Below are 22,967 nucleotides of genomic sequence, written 5' to 3' on the forward strand. Positions count from 1 at the left end.
AGCCTCCATAGACCCCAATAGTATGGGGTTCAGAGCTTTCAGGACGGTGAACACATTTATGTACTGGGAGGGTGACAACCCCCAACTTCCCAGGGACAGAAGCTCCTGTGCTCAGACCCTATCAGACCACCCATGTATGTCTTCATCCGGTTGCTTACCTGTATTTTTTTATTTTATTATCATATCCTTTAATAAATAGATGAATGTGAGTGTGTCCCCAAGTTCTGTGAGCTATTTCAGCAAATAATCGGATCCAAAGTGGAGGAGGTCACTTCTAGCCAAGTTGGACAGAAGCGGTGGGTAACATGGGGCCTGTTACTTGCGATTGGCCTCTAACCTGTGTGGGAGGGTGGCGGTCTCACAGGATTGAGCCCTTAACTGTTGGATCTGACACTATCTCCAGGTAGACAGTGTCATAACTGAGTTAAATTGTAGCACACCCAGCGGGTGTCCTAAAATTGCTTGGTATGGGTAACATTCTCCCTCCCCCCCGCCACACACACACATTTGGTGATCAGAATACAGTGTTCTGCTGCTGGTGGGAATGCAGACTGGTGCAGCCATTATGGAAAACAGTATGGAGTGTCCTCAAAAAATTAAATATGGACCTGCCATTTGACCCAGTGATTCCACTTCTAGAAATATATCCTAAGAAACCTGAAGCACCAATCAGAAAGAATATATGCACCCTTATGTTCATAGCAGCACAATTTACAATAGCTAAGATCTGGAAAGAGCCCAAATGCCCATCAGTAGATGAGTGGATTAAAAAACTGTAGTACATTTATACCATGGAATACTATGCAGCAGTAAAAAAGAATCTCTCACCCTTTGAAACAGCATGGAGAGACCTGGAGAGTATCATGCAAAGTGAAATAAGTCAATCAGAGAAAGACAGGTATCACATGACCGGACTCATATGTGGGATCTAAGTAACAAAATAAACTGATGAACAGAGTGGATCTAGAGACATGGAAGCATGAAACAGAGTGCGAAATCTCAGAGGGAAGGCGGGGGAGGGTGGGTGGGTGGGAGGTAATCAACCAAAGACCTTGTGTGCATATATGCATTATCCAATAAGGTGCTGAAGGCCTGGGGCAGGAGGCAGGGCAGGAGGGGGAGCGGGCTGGAGGGGGTTAATGGGGGGGAAAAAGGGGACATATGTAATACTTTCAACAATAAAGAATTATTAAAAATAAATAAAAATACAAAAATACTCAACAATACTGTAAAAAAAAGAAAAAGAAAAAAAAAGAATAAAGTGTTCTGTGTGAAAACAGAAGAGGAAGACTGGATTTTCCCCAAATAGCTTCTTTGTTGAGCTTTCTGTGAGCTGGGCAAGTTCTGGGAGCTGAGAGGTGTGAAGAAGATGGAAATGTCAGAGGATGGCAGCTCTTTGAAGTTGGGGAATGAACACTGTGACTTTGCTGGGACTGCCATACCAAACTGCTATAGACTGGGTGGCTTACAGCACAGCAGGGTGTCCTCTTCCAGTCTGAGAAGAAGGTGCTGAGAGTAGGTGCTGACAGAGCTGTGCTCCCTCTGAGGGCTCAAAGGAAGGACCTGCTCCAGGCCCCGCTCCAGCTTCTGGTGGGTCCTGGGCTTGGGACAGCACTCCTCCTATCTTCATGCTGTGTACTCCCCATGGAGATGTCTCTGTCCAAATTTCCCCTTTTACTAAGGATGCCAGCGTATTGGGTTAGGCCCACCCTACTGCAATATGACCTCACGTTAACTTGACTCATGCATCTGCAATGGCCCTATTTTGAAATAAGGTCCCATTCTGGAGGTAATGAGGGTTAGGACTTTAACATGCAAATATGGGGGAGATGCAGCTTAACCCATAACAACTACCACAGCCTGGTACAAGGTACTGTTCAGAGAAATCATTCTTCTCCCACATTCTGCCTCTGCTCATTGCCTGTAGGGGATTTCCTTCTGAGCTTCCTCTGTTTATTCTGGCACCCCTTGCAAAGCTCCTCACTCAGCCCTCCCCTAGGAGGGGAATTGTTCATTGGTGGGCCAGCGCCTGCTCTTTTTGTTCATGTCCACTGGTGGGGGAGGCCGCTGTGGCCAGACTCTCTGTCCCCACAGGGACCCACCCTTTCCTTTGGGCCAGCACATCGCGTATCCATTTGCCCCAACTCCTAGGAAAGGTCATTTAGGGTTGTTCTACAAATCCAGCCACATTTCATGATCCTTGTGGGGTCGCCCAAGTGGGCAGCCTGGGGTCTGCTTCAGACCTGACCCCATGAGGATGGAATGTGCAGGTTATCAAAGTTTATGAAAATATAGGTGGTCAGTGCTTACTGATGTCGATAAGACCATCTGTGAGAGGCCACCAAGAAGCAAAGACATTTTTTTTAACAAAGTTTACTTTATTACATTAATTTTATACAGTGCAAGAATATGAAGTGAAGATGTTTAAATTCTCTTGCTGATTCTCTTGAAGACAATGTCACCCAATGTCATGGTCTGAAAGTCAGAAAAGATATCATGCAGTAAGTATGATTGCAGAATTGTAATAAGTATACAATCTAACCTCTCTAACCATCTGATGTTGAATTGCAAAAGATGACTAAGTCATCAAAATAGCTGTAAATATGCTATCATATGTAACAGCCCAGAGTCCTCTGTTTTTTATAGGACCAGAGAAAGGGTTGGCAATCTTTTCTAAAATCCCAGGCCAACTTTTTGTCACTTTCCTTCCTCATGTGGAGAGTTGTCCTGACTCTTACTGAAGTCTTTTCTACATTAATGGCTGTTAGAGCAAGACCATCAAAACCAGTTTTGTCCAATCCAATTTCTCAAAGTTTTATTGAGTGCCTACTATGTACCAAACACATGTTGAATAGCAAGGGCACACGTATATGGAAACACCGAGGCACCCAGCCTGGAACATAGCAGGTAGAGCATAATTTTCCTCCAAAGCTGCAAAGCATATAAAAACACTAGATTTCTTGGGCTCATCAGTTTTTGAGTTTTTGAGGCATGTTCCCTTTCCCCCCCTGATCCACTAATTCTCTTGAACAAGACTGTGGCAATGTCATTAGAGTTAAAAAGGAGTCTCTTAGTTTCTGCAGCAATGGAATGGAATGGAAAGATTTGGGTTTGAACCTTGGTTCTACAACTCATTGTAGATGACCTTGGACAGGTCAACCTGTCTATTAAACCCCCCATCCTGCCTCCTTCATTGGAGATGTGAGGATTAGGAGAGACGGAGAGTATTGAAGGACATTGGCCAAGGCTAAGCCCAGGACTGATCCTCTCCTGCTCCCCTGCTGGTGCCTCCCTGATATGCTGTGAATGTACCGGGGGTGGGGGGTGGAGGGCGTGCTCACACTCTGCCAAGTTGAAGGATTTTTCCACTTGGACTGAGTGATGACAGAGCCCGGCGGTTACTCCCTAAAGTACAGTCTGGGGCAAGGAAGAGCCAGGGGACATAATTGATGGAGAGACACTGCACTGTGTCGGAGACAGAAGTGGCTGGCAGCCAGGCACCAAGGATGACGTGGCACATACCACGACAGTGTGCCAGATTCATAAGCTGCCATGAATATGATTCTCCTTATTAACGCTGAATGGGCAAAGGCATTTGTTGCCTGCCCTGGGCTTGTAGGGCACATAGACGTCTTTGTGGCTTCTTGGTGAGTGTGGAGGCAGAAGAGGAGGGCTATGGCTAATAATCATTGCACTGTCATAAAACAGAAAAAGCAACAAAAGGGCCCAACTTTTGGCCAAACAAAACCTTCCTTGCATGTGGGTTCTGTGTCAGTGGAAGGGCTCTTCTGTGAATCAGAGGCACACAGGAGATGACAAGTAGATTTCTGCCCTCTAGCCTGTGAGCGTGTCCTGAGGCCAAATCCCCGTGGAGACTGAAGAGGGTGGGCTGTGCTGGTAGCTCTACATGACCCGGAGTCTCCTACCCAGCGCCTCTCTTGCCCCATCTTACTTAGGTTTGGTGAAGGAAGGGTAGGGCAATGAGGAGAGAAGGAAATGGGAAGGCTGGAGTGGTGAATCCGGACCAGGAATGTGGTGGTGGAAGGACAGCCCGAAGGAGCCCAGGGAGAGTGGGGAAGCCCCAGTAGGGGTCGCTGCCTGCACATGTGGAGTCTGGTGAATTAGAAAAGGGTGCCCCTTCCTCAAGACACTGATCTGTTGGGAAGCTACCCTAATGCACTGAACTCCTAGACCAGTGATGGCGAACCTATGACACGCGTAGCCATTTCTGATGACACGCAGCCGCTGAGGCGGCCGCATGCCGAGGATGAAACATTTGCTGCTCCTGAGGATGAAACATTTGCGAAATAATGTTTTTTCCTCAAAGTGACACACTACCCGAGTTATGCTCAGTTTTTTGGCGAAGTTTGACACACCAAGCTCAAAAGGTTGCCCATCACTGTCCTAGACTAACACTCCTGACTGGCAGACACTGCACAGTTGTAATAAGTGTGCAAGTCTAACCTGTCTGTAAGGGGAGTGGTTCCCCCAAAGGTGTGCTGTGGTGCAACTGTGGGTGGCAGCCCTGTGAGACATACCCCACTCAGAGGAACCCTAGCTCTGCTTTTCCTCGCTATTTGTTGCCTCAGTGTCCCCATTTAGAAAACGGAGGGTTACTGGGAAGATTGCAGATATGTGTGTCAACTGCCTGGTACATAGTGGGTCCTCAGGAGCTGGCAGCAGAGACGAACAGCAGCAAAGGTGGGGGGAAAGGTGGCTCCTCACTTGGCCCTACACCTCTTCCCTCAAGCACTGGGAGCCACAGCTCAGAGTGGCAACTTACGTGGATGACTGTGTCTCCATTGAGTTCTGTCACGGACTTGATGCCTTTGAAAGATGTCACCAGTTTATTATCACCTTCCAATTGAACGACTGCCTGCAGGGGACAGAAGACATGGCCCATGAGGAAGGGTTTGGCAGGGAGCAAGGCATTTGCTACTGAGGTTGGCTTCCCGGCATGGGTCTCTGCTTACAACAACCCATCGCTCATCTTTATATAAGGCCAACCTCCCAGCTCTCTGACTCCTAATAGAAGTGAATTGTATTTAAAAACTAAAAGAAGCCCTGGCTGATGTGGCTCAGCAGTTGAGCGTCAACCTATGAACCAGGTCACCTTTCGATTCCTGGTCAAGGCACCTGCCCGGGTTGTGGGCTTGATCCCCAGCAGGGAACATACAGGAGGCAGCCAATCAATGATTCTCTCTCATCATTGATGTTTCTATTTCTCTCCCTCTCCCTCTCCCTTTCTCTCTCTGAAATAAATAAAAACATTAAAAAATTTACTTAAAAGAAAATAACGGGAAGAAACAGTCAGGGTATCTTTTGCCAGACTTAAATTTATGCTTGGTGATCTAGAAATCAGCATACAACACCTAACTGGCTCAAAACACTGAAGTAAACTTGAGTAAAATCTCAATTCTCCAAGCTAATGGAGGGAGATGGTAGCAAGATTTCAGAACTGGCCGGTTGGGACAGCACATTCCAGCATGCTTATCATTCTTCTTGGGGTATCCTTCTCAAGCTTTATGCATCCAGGGAGAGGTAACAGAAACCCAGGAAGAGGAAACAGGGAGCAGAAGACACTGGCCAATGTTAAAAAATTGCCTGCAAAATGGACAATTGGAAAAGGTCTGTGGTAAAACCCATGACCACGTGCCCCTTCCTATGGGCACATGGAAAGGATTTTCCTCCTAAGTTTTATCACAGATTTCCTGACCTGTAGTGTTGTATCTGGAGAAGCAGAAATAAAGACTGATCAGAGGTAAAAATACCGACGTGCTGAGCCCAATGCACAAAGTTGTCTGGAGGGGAGGAGTGGAGGCGGCTGCTCAGCGGTGCTGGCCATGCTGGGGTGGGTGGAGTTTCTAAGGAAGGAAGAGAGGCTCCTGGTGGCGGGCACCCCAGTGACTGGATCTCCATGCCAGTGCCTGCTGACGCTCACACAGCCCGCACCCAGCGCTCATTACACACCTGAGCCACCGCCCAGTGGAAAAGATGTGGCCTTGCCTTCAGTCTGGGAAGAGTAATGGTGCCTGTTTTACAGATGAGGTAGCTGAGGCCGGGGGCTCGGGGGTCACCCCTGAAGGCTTGGTATTCTGGGGTTGTCAGCATCTCCTGCAGGAAGCTTCTCCCCAGGACCACTGGCTCGAGGCCTAGAAAAGCCAGTTTAATTTGGACTCAAGGAGACCCAGGGCTCTGTGAAGGGTTTTTCACTGACCCCCACTTGCCCACTGTTGAGCCCGGAAGAACCTGGACTTAGTGACTTAGTCCCTTGCTGTATGCATGGTCCCGCCAGTTCCTCCGTATTGGGAGAGCTCGGATTCTTGGGCCAGAGCATCCTCATCATCAGTCCTTTGGGAAGTTTTCCCTAAGAGCTTCTTCCCTAGGAGCCGACGTTGTCTTTCTGCTTCTCACCCCAGAAGTAAGTTCAGAGAAAGGGCATCCATGTTGGGAATGTGAGGTGTGACCCTCGAGGGAGGAAGCCCTGGGACCAAGCTCCAAGAAAAGTTCCAGAAGCAGAGTGTGGCTGGAGGGACATCTCTTACCTTGACCTTCTCCCCAGTCATGGTCTCCAGCTCGCACTCCTCCCCCAAGGTGAACTCATTCTTGATCACTTTGGACCCGGTGGTGATGGTGAGCTTGAAGTGGTTCCCATTCTGCACGACCTCCGACACTCCCTTGAGGTCCTTCCCCTTCTGGATGAGGTCGTCAGGCAGACCTGGTGGAAACCATCTGAGGTTTAGAGACCAGCAGAGGTGGGAGTTGCAAGGCAGAGGTCACAGAGAAAGTCTGTAGTACGGAGGGGAAGAGGGAAGTGATGTGTCTCCCTGGAGGCCACAGGCATGGAGTCCTGTGAGTAACATGGGCCTTGACCTTGAAAGGAAGGGTCAGTGGCCTGACTTGACCTGCCCTGGCCGGCTCACCATCTTGTCAGTTGGTTTATAAAGAAGACACTCTTCTGGCCTGAAGACCTCTCCTGTCTTTTTTTTTTTTTTTTTTTTAATATTCACCAGGGTATATTTTCCCGTTGATCTTTTAGAGAGAGGGAAAGACAGAGAGAAATATCTATGTGAGAGAAATACATCAATTGGTTGCCTCCTGCATGCTCCCTGACCGGGGAGGAGTCTACAACCAAGGTACGTGCCCCCGACTGTAATCGAATCTGGGACCCTTTGGTCTGCAGGCCGATGCTCTATCCACTGAGCAAAACCGGCTAGGGCTGAAGACCTCTCCCATCATGAGCACCTGTTTCTTGCTCACTCTCCTTCCTCACTCTCCTCCTTTAACACCCAGAGAATTTGCTCTTTGAGTATAAGCATTTCATCCTCCACACTCAAGTTGGCTGATACAGTTTATCTTCCAAGCCAGATCACTCTTGAGAGTGAGAAGTGGGGTTGGGGATGCTACTATGCCAGAGCAACATGCACCAACTGGGCCTGTCCTGGTCAACATCTGTCCACCTAGCCCTCTCTCGACCTCTGCTGGTAAGGCTCTCGAAGAGGAGGTATCAGGAGTCCCTTCTCCTGGGACAGAGCTTTACAAATTTCAGAGCATGTCTGTGGTGTCATATGAATTGAAGTTTACAAACCCACATGCATTGATAGTGGGCGGGGGGGGGGGTCCTGTTGCACAGGTGAGGGATGTGAGCCACAGAGAGGTGGCGTGACTTTCCCTATAGGAGATCCAAGCTCTCTAAAGGTCCCCCTCCCCCTGTCTTTGCTGTTTTTCCCACCCTTCTCTCTCTTGGCACCCTTCCTTGTCACATGGCCCATTTGCTCATAAGGCTTCCTCTACCGGGAGTGCAATCCCCTCTTCCAGTCCCCTAGTAGACACCTGCTCATCTTCCAAGGTTTAGACAAGGCTCACCTTCATCACCATCAAACCTCCTCTCCTTGCCCTCCTGTGAGCACCACATCCTCCTGCACAGTCCTCTGGGGGACACAGCGGGTGAAAGTGGGGTCTCTGGGAACCAGTGCCTGCTTCAATTCCTGGTGCAAACACTTCCTATCTGAGTGACCTTGGTTGGGATTACTTAACCTTTCAAGGTCTCAGTTGCTTTGACTGTAAAATGGGAAAAACAATAGTATCCAACTCAGAGTTTTTTCATGGAGGATTCAGTGGGATATTGCATGTCAAGGGCTTAGCACAGTGCCTGGCACCGAGTCAACACTCAGTACACATTAGGAGATTCTTTATTGTATTTATTTCGTCTCATTTTCCTCGCTAAACTGTGACTTTGGAAATGTGGCTCATTGACATGTTTTCCTTGTATCTGTCCAGCACAGCGCTTAGAATATGGTTGGCCTTAAATCAATGTTTGGAGAATGAATGGCTGGCTGGATGAATGAATGAGTGAACAAGGTCACACAATGAGTTACTAGCAGAGGTGGCTTCAATCCAAATCAGACACTAGTTCAGTGCTCCTTCCACTTGCCTACGGGTGGCTCATCCAGTGAGGACCAGAACAAGCTGCCAGTGACTGCAAAAGGAACAAGCACAGCATGGCCCTGCCTGCATAAAGCCCGAGCCTCTGCTCCCATCCCAGCATCCAGCCTGCATTTGTGACTGGCCACCACCTGCCGGGTCAGACACTGATTGCCATGACCGCTGGCTTGGTGTCCAGGTCAGCACTCACCAATTGCCTTCATGAAGGGCTCAAAGTTTTCCTGGCTCTGCAGCTGGTACTTGCCGGAGAAATTCATGGTGGCGACGAGGCTCCCTCCACAATTGATCGGCAGCTCTGCTGGTGGGGCTGTCCAGTGTGGGCTGATTTATAAGAGGCTATTTCCCCTTGGAGTGTTGGCCATAGGTCAGCATCTGTCACCTCCTTTATGGCCAGGTTCAAATATTAACTCGAGAGCAATGGTCAACGATAAAAAACACACAGGATGGGCACAGCAGAGATTTGATCTAATTCAGCAAACATTAACGGGTGTCAATCAAGTGCAAAGCCCTATGGTCCTGCAGCCTTTAAGGTGCTACTCACCCATGAAATGTGTGCATATATGTGTGTATGTATACATATCTGTACACACATGTTTATGTATGTATATATACTTGTGTGTATCTAGAGCTAGACAAACAGAAAAATACTAAATAATCCCTTTAAACTAAAAAACCTCACCTTATTTACATAACCTTTTGATCTCTTCCCAGACTTAATTTTTACAAAGATGCCATCAGCCCCTAGACCAGTGATGAGCAACCTTTTGAGCTTGGTGTGTCAAACTTCGCCAAAAAACTGAGCATAACTCGGATAGTGTGTCACTTTGAGGAAAAAAATAACTCCAAGACTCTAGTCGCAAATGTTTCATCCTCAGGAGCAGCAAATGTTTCATCCTCGGCATGCGGCCACCTCAGCGGCCGCGTGTCATCAGAAATGGCTACATGTGTCAGTGCTGACACGCGTGTCATAGGTTCGCCATCACTGCCCTAGACTCTAGGGGCCTAGAGCTATTTTGTATTCCAGGGAATGTCTCCTTGACAAGCTCCTCCGCAGTCCAAATCAGGCTCCCTTTTTTTTTTTAATCCTCACCCGAGGATATTTTTCCATTGATTTTTTTTTTTTTTTTTTTAGAGAGAGTGGAAGGGAGGGGGAGAGAGGGAGAGAGAACATCAGTTGGTTGCCTCCCCCATGTGCCCTGACAAGGGTGGAGGATTGAGCCTATAACCAAGGTACGTGCCCTTGACCAGAACTGAACCCGGGACCCTTTGGTCTTCAAACTGACTCTCTATCCACTGAGCCAAACTGGCTAGGGCAGTGGTCGTCAAATTGCTGCTCATGAGCCACATGCGGCTCGTGAGCCGCAGTTTGCCGCTAGGTTGACTAATGAGTTTGCCGACCACTGCTAGACTAAATGTTACCGTGTAGTTGGAAGCTGTGAGGATTAGGCAATTGTGGCATATTGTGTGCAAAGAGGTAAAGGGTAGTATATGACAGTGGTTGGCAAACTCATTAGTCAACCGAGCGGCAAACCGCGGCTTGCTAGCCGCATGTGGCTCGCAAACTGCAGTTTGCCGACCACTGGGGCATCAGTCTCCTTTTTGAACTGTTAGAACAGTACATACTAAAGAGAAGGTGTAAGCCTTTAAACCAGTGGTGTGGCAATTGAGATGCGTTTTATTCGGCAGATAAAGGGTAGTGGAGAGAAAGAAGGCAGTACCTGCTGAGCCGCCTGGACAGGTCAGGGCCGCCCTTGGCTCGTGCTTGCTCTCACTCCGCTCTCTGTGCCCGTCTTTCCTTCACAGGTTCACCCCCTCTGGGATTCCTCTGGGCCCGGAGAGCACTTGGCAAACACCTACACTCTAATTCCTACTGCCATTACGTCTCGATGTACTCTCTTTCACGGCACTTCTTCCTTGGGATTCCCAATACCTGGCGCTTGAGAGGTGTCCAATTAATGATGGGTCAACAAATAAAGCCGTCAAACCATAACGAGGCCACGGCTCTTCCCGTAAAAGGAAAAGAAGGGACAGAGAGAGATATGGAGTAGTCCGGTAGGCACACACTCTCAAACCACGGGATCACTGGGCTGGGCAGCCGGGAGATTGAGAACCTGGCTGGGAACTTTTTCTCCTTTGCCTTGGCAGAACACAATTTAGAATCTGTGTTTCCTGAGCTGCTGCCCCTTTTTTTGCTGAAAGAAATGCTTTTCACTCTTTGTTACAGCCTAAAATTCATTTTGGTTTACACCTGGCATATAAATTCCACATCCAGACCCTCTCCCATGACCACAGATGTCAGGTGAACCCCCCCCCCCCCCCCCCCCCGGCCCAGTGCTGCTAACTGGGCTCTAAGGTGGAGATTGGGAAGGAGGGTTGAGAAAGTTTCTCCTTAGTGTAAGTCAGCACCCATCCCAGAGGCCTCTAGGAAGCCTGGATCCATTGGGTAGTCCTTTCCCGGGGTCTGAGGAAAAGCAGGGCCTGTGACTGCCTGTACTTCTCCAGGCAATGCCTGGGCAGAACGCACATCGCCTGGTCAGGGGTCTGGCACAGCCAGTGAAGAGCTGACAGCTCCCACTGCAGTCACAAGGCAAGGATCCCGCCCCCCCCCCCACAACCCCCAACCCCCAACCCCCAGGTCCTACACAGAACAATCCTCAGGCAACCCCCACTAGCCTCCTTTTGGTCAGGTTTCTTTCTTTTTTTTTAAATATTTTTTTTTAAATTGATTTTTTACAGAGAGGAAGGGAGAGGGATAGAGAGTTAGAAACATCGATGAGAGAGAAACATCGATCAGCTGCCTCCTGCACACCCCCTACTGGGGATGTGCCCGCAACCAAGGTACATGCCCTTGACCAGAATCGAACCTGGGACCTCTTAGTCCGCAGGCCGACGCTCTATCCACTGAGCCAAACCGGCTTCGGCTGGTCAGGTTTCTTGTGTGTGAGTTTTGAGGCCAAGGAGGTTAGTGGCCATTTCAAGATTTATCACTTGTGAACAGTGTTCCATAAAATGAGGAGAGGGGAATGACATTTCCCACCCACGAGCTAAGCAAACACAAGAAGAGATAAGCTTGATTGGGATGACAAAGTTCAAGTGGCTTTCAAGAAAGAGACTCCCACTTCATGGGAACGGCTTCTGATTTTTGTCAACCAGAGACTCCAGTGCCCAGTCCCCACTAGACGTTCCCTCTTCTCACGCTCCCTTCTCAGCTGAGCAGCATGGAGGTGAGGGAGAGGAGGTAATGTCCAGGATATGACTGGCATTCGTTCTAAGTGAGGCACCTTTGCACCTGTGTCTGATCCCAGGCGGTCTACAGTACTCGCTTGCCCACTTCCCTGTGTGCCCTGGGAACCCATCGGCGAGAGGCAGGGCTGCAGATGGGAAGTACTGGGTTTGGGCCCAGCTCTTTTCTCTGCCTGGACAAGGATTCTTGGGCCAGAGCACCCTCATCAAGGATTCAGCCTTTCAGAGTGTCCACTCTCCGCCTGTGAAAGCACTGTATGACAGTCAAGTCCTTCTGGAACGTGAGCTCATATCAGAGAGACTCAGAGCACTTTGCATTTGCTTCTGCCACGTGTCCAGAGGTTATCAGGTGTCACCAGCCCGGGACCAATTTTTATGTTTGTCTCCGGGCTTGGGGACAAGCTTCTTCCTATTTCCCTGGGCCATTGGGTAGTGTCTCCAGTCCCTGGTTTACTATGGTGCAGCTGCCCTACCAGGCGTCTCACATCCCACTTTGTGTCAGACCTAAGGCCTCCTCTCCCGAGGGGTATGATAAGCCATGCTCCTGGCCACCCGGCCTGTCTCCAGGTCTGGCAACCACGCCAGGTGCCCAGACTTATCTCACTGCTCATTGCTCTGACCTTCAGTGCTCTCTGTGCTACTGGCACCTGGGATTTTAATCCTTGTTTGTGACCTCAGCTGTATTTCTGTACCTTCTAGCTGTGCTGAGTAAAGAGTTTGCATCAGCTCTGTTGGCCATGTTGTAGGCCCTAGAACTGTTGTGTTTTTATTTTGTGCTGATGTATTTTTGTTTTTTAAAATATATTTTTATAGATTCCAGAGAGGAAGGGAAAGGGAGAGAGAGATAGAAACATTAATGATGAGAGACAATCATTGATCAACTGCCTTCTGCACTCCCCGCTCTGGGGATTGAGCCTGCAACCTGGGCACGTGCCTTGACCTGGAATTGAACGGTGACTTCTTGGTTTATGGTCAACACTCAACCACTAAGCCACACCAGCTGAGCTATTTTGTGCTGTTTTAAATCCTTTTGATGGGATTTCAGGATCTATATCCTTCAGGAAAAACTTTTTATTTTATTTAATTTATTTTTTATTTTTTTGACTTTTTTTTATTGAGGTATTATATGTGTACATATCTTACCATTGCCCCCCCACCCCCCACCCATACATGCCCTCACCCCCCAGAGTTTTGCGTCCATTGTTTATGCTTATATGCATGCATACAAGTCCTTCGTTTGATTTCTTATCTCCCCCACCTCTCCCTAACTTTCCCCCTGTAATTTGAAAGTCTGTTTGTTGCTTTACTGTCTCTGTATCTATCTTTTTGTTCATCAGTTTATAATGTTCTTTATTATCCATAAATGAGTGAGATCATGTGGTATTTTTCTTTCATTGACTGGCTTATTTCACTTAGCATAATGTTCTCCAATTCCATCCAGGTTGCTGCAAATGATGAGAATTCCTTCTTTTTTATGGCAGCATAGTATTCCATTGTGTAGATATACCACAGTTTTCTGATCCAGTCATCTGCTGATGGGCACCTCGGCTGTTTCCAAATCTTAGCTATTGTAAATTGTGCTGCTATGAACATAGTGGTGCATATACAGGAAAAACTTTTTATTTTCCTTATTAATCCTCACCCCAGGATTTTTCCCCCATTAATTACCAAAAAAATGTTTTTATTGATTTTAGAGAGAGAGGAAGGGAGAGGGAGAGGTAGAAACATCAAGGATTAGAGAGAATCATTGATCAACTGCCTCTTGCATGCCCCTCCTGGAGATCAAGCCCACAACCCCGGCATGTGCCCTGACCAGGAACCGAACCAGTGACTTCTTAATTCATGGGTCGACACTCAACCACTGAGCAATACTGGCTGGGGCAATTAATTAATTAATTAATTTCTTTTATTAATCCTCACTTGAGCATATTTTTCCATTGATTTCTAGAGAGAATGGAAAAGAGATGGAAAGACAGAGAGAAATATCGATGTGAGACATATCCATTGGTTGCCTCCTGCACAAGTCCTGACCAGGGCTGGGGCTGGGGAGGAGCCTGAAACCTAGGTATGTGGCCTGGATGGGAATTGAACCCGAGACCCTTTAGTCCACAGGCCTGTGCTCTAACCACTTAGCAACACTGGTCAAGGCAGGAAAACTTTTAAAAGACATTCTTAAGCCTTTTCTTTCATATGCCTACCCTGTTTCACTGTAAATTCCTTAAAGAATGCCCGGTAACAATGGTCCAGTACCTAGAGCGGGATCTGCATTAAAGCCATGTAATGCCCAGGACATTTTAGACATAGCCCCACTGAGGGTCAAAAGTACACATATGGCAAACAAACATTGTGGGCGCTGGTTTGCACTGTAAAAGGAATCAGGCTACACAGACTACTCTGAAAAGTGTACTCAGCAAAATTTCCTCTTATATAATAACTTTCAGAAATATCCTTATTGTGTAAAGTGAGGCCTTCCTAGGACTTAGTTTAGGTCCTCAGTGGGATCTCCTTTGCTTTGAACAGTAGAGGGAAACCCGTAGATTACATGGCAGGCAGTGGAGATCATTTGAGGGCTGATGCAATCAAGGAAGAACTCAAAACTTACCTGCAAGGCTAGTTCATAAGTCCCCTATTTGGTTGTAAAAAGCTAATAGCATTTGTTTGTCTTGTATCACTGGGTTCTTGTGTTCCTTTGCCCTCTGAGGGTTGAACGCTGGTCCAGTTGGCATCAGATCAGCCTGATACGTCAAAGAGAAATCTCTTCCAAATGATCCTTGGCTAACTTGCATTCCACACTCTGCAATCCTGCATCCTCTTTGGTTTTGAGCTGTGAGCCATCAGCCCTCCAGAGCCAGGACAGCCACTCCACTGACATCCTTCTAGGCTCTGCTGCTTTCTCAGCTCCTCTAGATCAATGTCCCCAATAGCAATTTCTATTCTATCCCATTAGTTCTATTCATAGTGATAAAATAGCAGCTTCCATTAATTGAATGCTAAGTAGATGCTTTGTCTGTACTGTCACACTGAAATCTCAAAACAATACTGTAAGATCAAAACATCTCAAAGAATTGCATTTATCTATTTTAAAAGATAAGCATATCAGCTTGGGGAAGTGGCCCCAACTGTCCTTCTTTTTCAGATCCTAATAAAAATGGCCTTTCTAGGTAAGGAATGATTTTGATAATGGCCTTGGTACGTATTCCTCATTCCATCCATTGGCTCAGATTTTCTGGGAAGGGGTAGGGCAATCAGTGCAGTTGTGAGGTCCAAAGGTCCTTAGCCATTTTGTCAAGCATGAGAAGACCTTTCATCCACACAGGAGCCAAGGTACAGCTCTGCCTGTTATCTAGGGCCATCAGAGGCTTCTGGACTGAGTGCTGACTTCAGAACATTTCAGGCCCCATCAAAGGAGCCATTGGCTCCTGCTGCTTCCTTAATCTCAAGGAGATTAATTTTATCTGCAAGTCAACGGTCATAGGACCAAGTTCTTAGGTAGGAAGAGTAGACTTGGGACCACTAAAGCTGTGATCCACCCACTGGGACGTGTGTGCTGACACAGGACTCCCAACCACAGCCCATCATTCTTCCCAGCCCAGAAAGAGAGGCCCCAGGTAGAAGGAGGGTGAGAACAAGGGAGACACATCAGAGGACTCACCTGCCCAAGATATTTATTTCCCCCATTTGCCTGCTGTCCTCCTCTTCTCATTCCCAGTCTGAAAACCCCACTATTACATCATGACTGGGTTAGATAATATACCAGAATAAGGTTACCAACTGTTCTGAGATGATGCCTTTCTTTCTTTGTTTGTCTTTGTTGTTGTAGTTATTTGTGATATGACATGATAGTCCATGGTATCTATTATTATTCTATTTTAACATCTTTGTAACAATTCTTTTGAAAATGTTACTGGTTTATGAAATCCAAAAATACGGGGCACGGGGCTATAAAGTAAGGTTGGTAAAATGCCCCCCTTCACGATCCCCTACCCAAGTCCTCTTATTTCACTAGACTTCTTTTGTCACTTCATCTAGTTGACAATGAAGACTAAAAAGTAATAGGAATAAACAACATACACTCCGAATTTTAAGCCCCACATCTACATAAACATGATTCACAGATTTACCTCTACTCAACTCAGACAATAGGTACCCTCCAGAATGAAAGCCAGTGTATCCAAGGTCATTCTTCAAGATTAATACATTTGTATAAGGTTCTTGCTTCCTGACTTTAACCAGCAATGTTTTCCCTTTTCTTATTGTACAATTGGGACACAAACAACACTGCCCTCAAACTCAAAACTTCTGTGGAGCAGGCACCCGGGCACCATTGTTTGGGTGCCTCAGCCTCAAGGTGTCTGTGAAGCAGGAGATGTGTTTCAATTGAGGCTTGACTGGAGACAGATTGCCTCCCAAGGTCACTTGTCTGTTTTTTTGTCAGGATGCAGTGTGGACTGAGAGCCCGAGAGCCAGCCTGTTGGCCTAGTTACTCCATTAGTTCTCTCCTATGGGAACTCTACATAGGGCAGCTCAACACATGGGTGCTTGCTCTCCCCATTTCAGAGATATGACAGATAGACAGACAGACAGACAGAGACACAGATACAGAGAGAAAGTAAAATAGAGGCTGAGAGGAAGGAAGGGACCTCAAGAATGAGAGTATAAGAGAAGTGACAGGACCTGACTTCCCATCACCTGGGCTGTACACTATGTTGCTCAGAAGCCAGTTACTAAGCTCTCAGCGGACACACAAGGATGTTCCCACCAGGAGGCTGGACTCACTCAAAGTCACTGTGAAAGCTCCCACAACACAGACCCACATGAGGCACATGGACCAATGGATAACAGGAGAACACTGTGAGGTTTTAGGCCAGTGAGTGACAATATCTGAATTTCCTGTAATTTCAAATCCTTAAAGGTGCAGACTTGAAAATGAGGCCAAATGAACATTGACTTCCCTGAGATCACACACTGGACCCCAGGCCTGTTTTGTCTAGTGTTCCATGCTGTGTCCCACTCGTGCTTGTCACTCTTGCACCTCTACGTTTGTTAATCAGATTCATGGGATACCAGCCCACAAGTATAAGGAGCCTTGTCTCATCTACACCTGATGACTTCCTATGGAAATGGTATCTAGCATCATCCTCATTGGGCAGCTTGGGAAACTGGGGAGGCCCAGAGAAACACAGATGTTTCCACAACACACAGAACTAATAAAAAAAGGAGGTGTGAACACAGCTTTCTCACCCAAATAGGGGGCCTCGTACCTTCCCAGGGAGCTGGGGGAAGGAATGTGTTAGATATTGGTGTACAGGTACAGAGATAACAGGGGTGAAGAGGGTGAGAGGTCAACGGCCCAAAGGGGTCTTAGGGTGATTCTGATTGGAGAAACGGCCCAGGCCATGGAACCTTGAAGGGGTGACCTCACTTCCTTGGTGACCGATCCCCAAAGGAAATTAGAACCCTGGTAACCAGGTCCCCACATTCTAGAGACAACTGCCTTTCCAGCTCACTTGAGTGGAAAGGGTCAGGAGACTAGGATGGCTCTTTGTTGCTTTCCGTCAATCCGAGGCTCTGGGCAGAAGAAAGCCCAGAGAGAGAGATGTTGCTGTTGCTGTAGAAATTGGTGCAAGTGCCGCCACCAACATCCCTCGGCCCCTGGCAGGAGGACCCATCGGGTAACTGTGGGCATCCCAGGGAAGACTTTCCCAAGTCAGACCAGACCGTGGCCCCCAGTTGTGAAGGCCCAAGCTTCCAGCTCCTCATCCCAGGTATGTGTTTGTTGGGGGTGGTGAGGGACAATGTGAGATGAGGGACACACAACCTGGGCAGGAGCAGGTTGGTAGGTGTCAGAAGCCTGGAGGGTGTGTCATGTTCATTGCCCAGGTCATGGCTCGCAGAGAGGGTAGTTGAGTGTTGGGGATGGACTCTGCTACCCACTTGTTAATTAGGGGTCCTCACGGGATCATCTCAAGCCCTCCCTGCCATGAGGTCATTGCAGATGCCCCTCTCTGGCTGATCTGGGAGCAGAACTCGAGGTGAGCATCTCCCCCACTGGTAATGCCAGGCCCTTGATGCCTCCTGGCCGGGGACCGGGCTGTGTCTTTGCAGAGCTCCAATCATGACGTCCTAGAGGAGCAAGCTGACAGGTTCACTGATGCTAGCAATGGGTATAAAAGACAAGTGGACCAGGCCGGAAAAACAGTCCAGTGCCATTCTGAGGTGAGAGGTAGCCCACACCATGACCCCGAGGTGACTGGGGTGGGACAAAACTCAGACTCAAATCTGGGGCATCAAAGTTCTCACAGAACCACTCCCAAAGGAAAAGTTCCTCCAACCCTCCAGACCAGGTCCCTGATCGGATAGAAAAGACAGTCTTCATGTGGTTGTTGGGGTCATAGAGAAAACATTTTGGTTGTCTCTGCGTTTTTCTAATTTCAAATGTTTAACTCCCTGCCCCAAGTATCCTGTGGACCAATCCCAGTTCCACTGTCCTTGTAGACTTTCTCCAAACCTTACGCATCATCCCACTTGACAGTGCTGTGTATTTAAAAAAAGTGGGAAGGGGTTAAAGTATTGGATATTTTCTCTGTAACCTAACATTGCACAAAGCATGGCCAACCATTGAAGAGCGGCCCGGTCAGGAGCTGTGGCCTTACCCATCTCCATATCCTCCCATCAAGGATGTTGTTTTCCTCAGTGATTCATGCTTTCACTATTGTTAGACCTTGTTGTGAATTAGTTGTTGCTGGTTCAGCAGGGCTACTGGGAATATTCCCACTGGGTCCTGATAGACTCTATGAGTGTGCCAGGTCTGCCATTAGCCGGGACCACAGATGTGGTAGAAGGTTCCTGACGCCTCCTGGCTCAGTATCTGCTCTGTCTTTGCAGACCTCTAAGAAGGACATCACCAAGGTGGTGGACCCTGAGCCTGTCTACACCACCTACCAGGTCAGGGTGCAGGTGAACCAGGCCGATGACACCATCCAGTGTCCGTCTGAGGTGAGAGCTGGCCCAGGGTGATCTCCACCTCCAGGACCTCAAGATGACCAGGGAGGGTGGGGAATCCAGACTGCAATCTGCAAACTCTCCAGGGCCCTCTCAGGGCTTTCCCACCAGCATGTCCACAGTCCCATGACAAACCAATCTGGAACTCCACTCCGCGCCACCAGTTCCATGAGAGAATAGAAAGACACTCCTCACATGTGCGTGGGAATTTTACAGAAAAATTTATACTGTTTTACTTCATTGGAGGCTTCAAGCACATTTGCATTTTGCTATTCTGTGGTTGTAACTACCCGCCCCAGGTAACCTGTGGAGCAGTCAGCTCCACTGTCCTTGCAGACCTCTCTAAGCCTCACTCACCATCACACTTGACTGGGTGGTCTGTCAAAAAGATGGGAGGAAGCAAAGTATTGGATGCTTTTCTCTGCAACTTGTCATCTCACCGAGCAGGGCACACCACCCTAGGCCCGCTGGGTCAGGACCTGTGGCCAACTCACCTCCACATCCTCCCATAAAGGATGCAGTCTTCCTCAGGGACGCAGCCTTTCAGGGTTGCTGAGCATGACATGATGCACTTCCGCTGCCCGTTCAGCAGGGTTGCCAGAGCTTCCTCACTGTGTCCTAATAGACTGTCTCAGTTTGCCAGGGCTGCCATGGGGTAGAACCACAGATTGAGGTGGAAGGTTCCTGAAGCCTACTGGCCCGGTACCGGGCTCTGTCTTTGTAGAGCTCCAACCAGGACATCACTGAAGGGCTGGTCAATGGGTTCAACTACTCGAACTCCCTCAACCTGAGGAAGGTGCATCAGGCCACAGACACCATCCAGGGCTGGAGTCAGGTGAGAACTGTCCTGGAGGGTCTCTATAGCCAGAAAACCTGGTCACCTGGCAGTGCCCAGAACCCAGACTCAAATCTGGCGACACCCGGAGGCCCTCACAGGGCTCTGCCTAGACTGTGCCTCAGCCCCATGACAGGGGACTCCAGACCACCACTCCTCCCTCCTGTTCCATGGGAGAGTAGGAAGACTCTCCTCACATATTTGTGGAAATATCAGAGTGAGATAATTTTGTTTGACTTCACAGTAGACCAGGAGCACTTTTGCCCATTGGTTTTGTTGTGTAAACTACCCTTGCCAGGATCCTGTGGAGCAGGCAGTTCCACTGCCCTAGGAGAGCTGGTCTGATAACGGAGGTAGTTTGCCCAGCACTGCAGCCTTTCAGTGCTGTTGGACATGGGCGTGATTCAGTTCGGCTGCCATGTCAGCAGTACTACCTGGAACACTAAAGTGTGTGGGAATGGAGTGTGTTAGGTTGCTCGGGCGACCACTCATAGGACCACACTGGGTGGTGTCAGCAGCAGACATTCATTTTCTCACAATTCCGGAGGCTAGGAGTGAGACAGGAGGCTGTCAGCAGGGCTGGTGTCTCCTGAGGGGTCTCTCCTCAGCTTGTAGATGGCCGTCTTCTCGCTCTGTGTCACATGTATTCCTCTCTGCACAGCCATGTGTCCTCCCCTCCTCTTCTGAGGACACTGGTCAGATTAGATTAAGACCCACACCACTGAATGCAATTCACCTTATTACCTGCTAAAAGACTAAAACTCAAATGCGACACATGCTGAAGTTCTGGGGTCCCAAAACCAGGGAATTAGGGGATCACAATTGAGATCACAATATGCACCAACCCCCTCTGGAGATGGATGCCCAGTTCTGGTGGAAGTACATGCACATGTAAAATGTAATGGCTGCAGGCAGATTCCAAACCCAAAGGGCTGTAGCAGTGGTGGTGCCAACAGCAGTTTCTGATCATGGCTGATGCATTGCTCCCAGCGTGGCCCGGGGATTTCTCACTCATTGAGATTTTCACCTGTCCAATGTGAGGTTGCTCAAGGCAATCACAGTGTTCCTTCATTGGCAATTGCCTCACAGGGATTCTGAGTCACCTGCCACTTTACACCCACCACATGGATTTGTTCCCTCTGGAGTCCTCTACTCAGATTCATGCCTACTGATCACTCTCCTCCAGTCTGGAGACTAAAGGCATTTGCCCTTTGGCAGAATCTGGGTTCTCCACAACGAGGGTCCAAAAATGCCCTTTAATGTAAAAGGATGAAACAAAAGTGTCTTTTTTGAAGTCAATGTTTTCATAGGCCATGTCCATGATGGACTGTTTTCCCACCCAGGGGATGGGCAAGGTTCCTATCACCTTTGCCTCCATGTCGGGGGCAGATAAGTCTCAGGTAGCTGAGAGAAAATGTCATGCAGGACAGTTTACATTTCTGACCTGCATGACCTTGAGAAGACATGTCACATCCCTAAGCTCTGTGTTCTCATCTCTATAATGGGGATGGTTCTTGAGGCATCATGGGGACAATGATCCCCATACAAACTATTAATAAAAGGAGGTTTGTTGTTCTTAAGCTAAACCAAACCAGCAAGTAAACCTGCCCAGAAAGTAACAATTGTACAAACATCCCCCACTCGCGAACTTAAGTGGAACATTGAAAACCTAGAACCTCATTCAGCCTGGACACTCCTGTGCCTTCTCTTGCACACATTCCTGAGGGTCTGGGACTCCTGTGTGAGCTCCAGACCTCCAGCCTCCTGGGATTCTTGGTGATGCCACTGACTGGATGTCCCTCCTTGTCCCACACAGTGTGCCGCTGAGTTAAATCTGAGACTTCGTGAGACCTGCAGGATGCGGGCCCTCCAGAAAGGCACCTTGGAGAAGCTGGTGGGATCCTTGGTCCCAGCTTTCCCGGCTGGAAACATCCCTCACATCTGCACCCTGATGCCCATCCACCCGGCCTTGTCCAGAGCCCAGTGGTTCCTGGAAGAGCTGTTAAGTAGGTGAGCGCAGTTCCCCTCTTTGGTGCAGTGGGGACTCTGTCCACTGCTATCTGTGTGTCTTGACAATGTCATCACATCAGTCTGAGCCTCAGAATGCTCCTCTGGAAAGTGGGGTGGTACAGGATCAACATCATAGGGCTCTTGTAGGCACTGCTGTGGGGACAAGCCATGGCAGGGCTTACCTGCTGCCTGGCTCGGCAGAAACGGCTGTTGGACCAGCTGTGGTTGTTCGTGCCACTTATGTCTCTCTGTCCCATGGAAAGTGCCCTGAACCCCCATCAGCGGCCTGTGGCATCTGAGTTTGGAAAAGCAGTGGGGAGAAAAACACAACACCTGTCAAGCAGATTGAAATTTCACCAGCTGACCTGGTCCTGGTCCTTGCTGTAGCCACATGGAGGATAGCAGGGGATAGAAGTGTCCCAGGCCCACTCAGATGGCTCACATGGTTCTGGTTGGAGCTCATTTAATTGACAATTGTGCTAAGCTCCCACTACAGGCAGGCACTTTTGGAGACACTTAGCCTGACTCAAGGAATGAAGCAGACACAATCTCTGGCCTCTGTTCTAGTCACCAAGTCAGACAGTCACACTGTCCATCATTCACAGGTCCTGTCCACCATCAATCACATCGGATTCCATCAGGGTGTTTTGTACCTCTGGAGGGATACCTCTGCATAATGACAGGGGTGACACACCGCAGGAGCAATTGGCAAAGTGAGTGGTCTGTGGGTGCAGAAGGAGGGTCTCCTGTGTTAGCAGAGGGGGTGCTTAGGCAGGGCAGGGTCTGGCAGATCCCCAATCTTACACATCTTCTGATTCCCAAGGGAGGTCTGAGCTCTGGGGGCTCCTCCGCAAGGAGACATGAGTAAAGTGGACAGTGGTCGGGGTCCCTGGCCTTGTGGACGCAGAGGGGAGGCTGGGCTTAGTTGACCCTCAGAGTCCCATCCCCACCACAGACCCATCCCACTCTGCCTGCCCCTCTCCACATCCATCTCCCCTGACACCCCACGGGTGGGCTCAGAACAGGATGGTGGTGATCAGGCTGATCACAGGTCTGTCTCAGTCCTCAGCCTCGATGCCCAGGGTTATGGAGGGTTCGGGTGGGTAGCATACAGGACCTTCAGGAGTGCTGCCAGTGGGAAGAAGAGTTTCACACAGACTCCGTGTTCAACCTGCTAGATGCCACGAATGCTTTAAGCATGATAGCCACACAGGTGGCCAGGGTTGGCATGGGACTCTCCTCTGGATGGGGAGGGGCCTGCACAGAGGCTCAGTCCTAAATAAGGGTGTCATGGGAGGGCAGAGTGGAAGGAAAGACCAGGACCCTGACTTTATTCCCCACCTGCCTCTCCCCAGGGCCACCGCTTCTGTGATGGGAACCTGGCCGGACCTGATACAACATTTCGGCCAGCCCCTCATGTTCCCCTGGTTCA

At 48.8% G+C, this 22,967-nt stretch overlaps 1 protein-coding gene across 1 annotated transcript; it reads right to left on the reverse strand.

The window, feature by feature from the left end:
- Positions 1–2,424: 2,424 nt before the first annotated feature.
- Positions 2,425–8,702, reverse strand: FABP1 (fatty acid binding protein 1). Its single transcript, XM_008155928.3, has 4 exons — positions 8,636–8,702; positions 6,546–6,718; positions 4,784–4,876; positions 2,425–2,475 (listed from the first exon to the last, which is right to left on the reverse strand). The coding sequence occupies exons 1-4, from the start codon at positions 8,700–8,702 to the stop codon at positions 2,425–2,427; spliced, it is 384 nt and encodes a 127-aa protein (XP_008154150.1).
- Positions 8,703–22,967: the final 14,265 nt, after the last annotated feature.

This window comes from Eptesicus fuscus, chromosome 16 (assembly GCF_027574615.1).
Source record: "Eptesicus fuscus isolate TK198812 chromosome 16, DD_ASM_mEF_20220401, whole genome shotgun sequence".
Lineage (NCBI taxonomy): Eukaryota > Metazoa > Chordata > Mammalia > Chiroptera > Vespertilionidae > Eptesicus > Eptesicus fuscus.

Bases quoted from the DNA above. Each gene is read 5' to 3' on its own strand.
- FABP1 (XM_008155928.3), bottom strand. From the start codon at position 8,702: ATGAATTTCTCCGGCAAGTACCAGCTGCAGAGCCAGGAAAACTTTGAG. The intron at 4,877-6,545 runs GTAAGAGATGTC...TGTCCCCTGCAG, and splicing joins TGACTGGGGAGAAGGTCAAG to GCAGTCGTTCAATTGGAAGG. The intron at 2,476-4,783 runs GTAAGTTGCCAC...TCTGACTTTCAG, and splicing joins ATGGAGACACAGTCATCCAC to ACCATGACATTGGGTGACAT.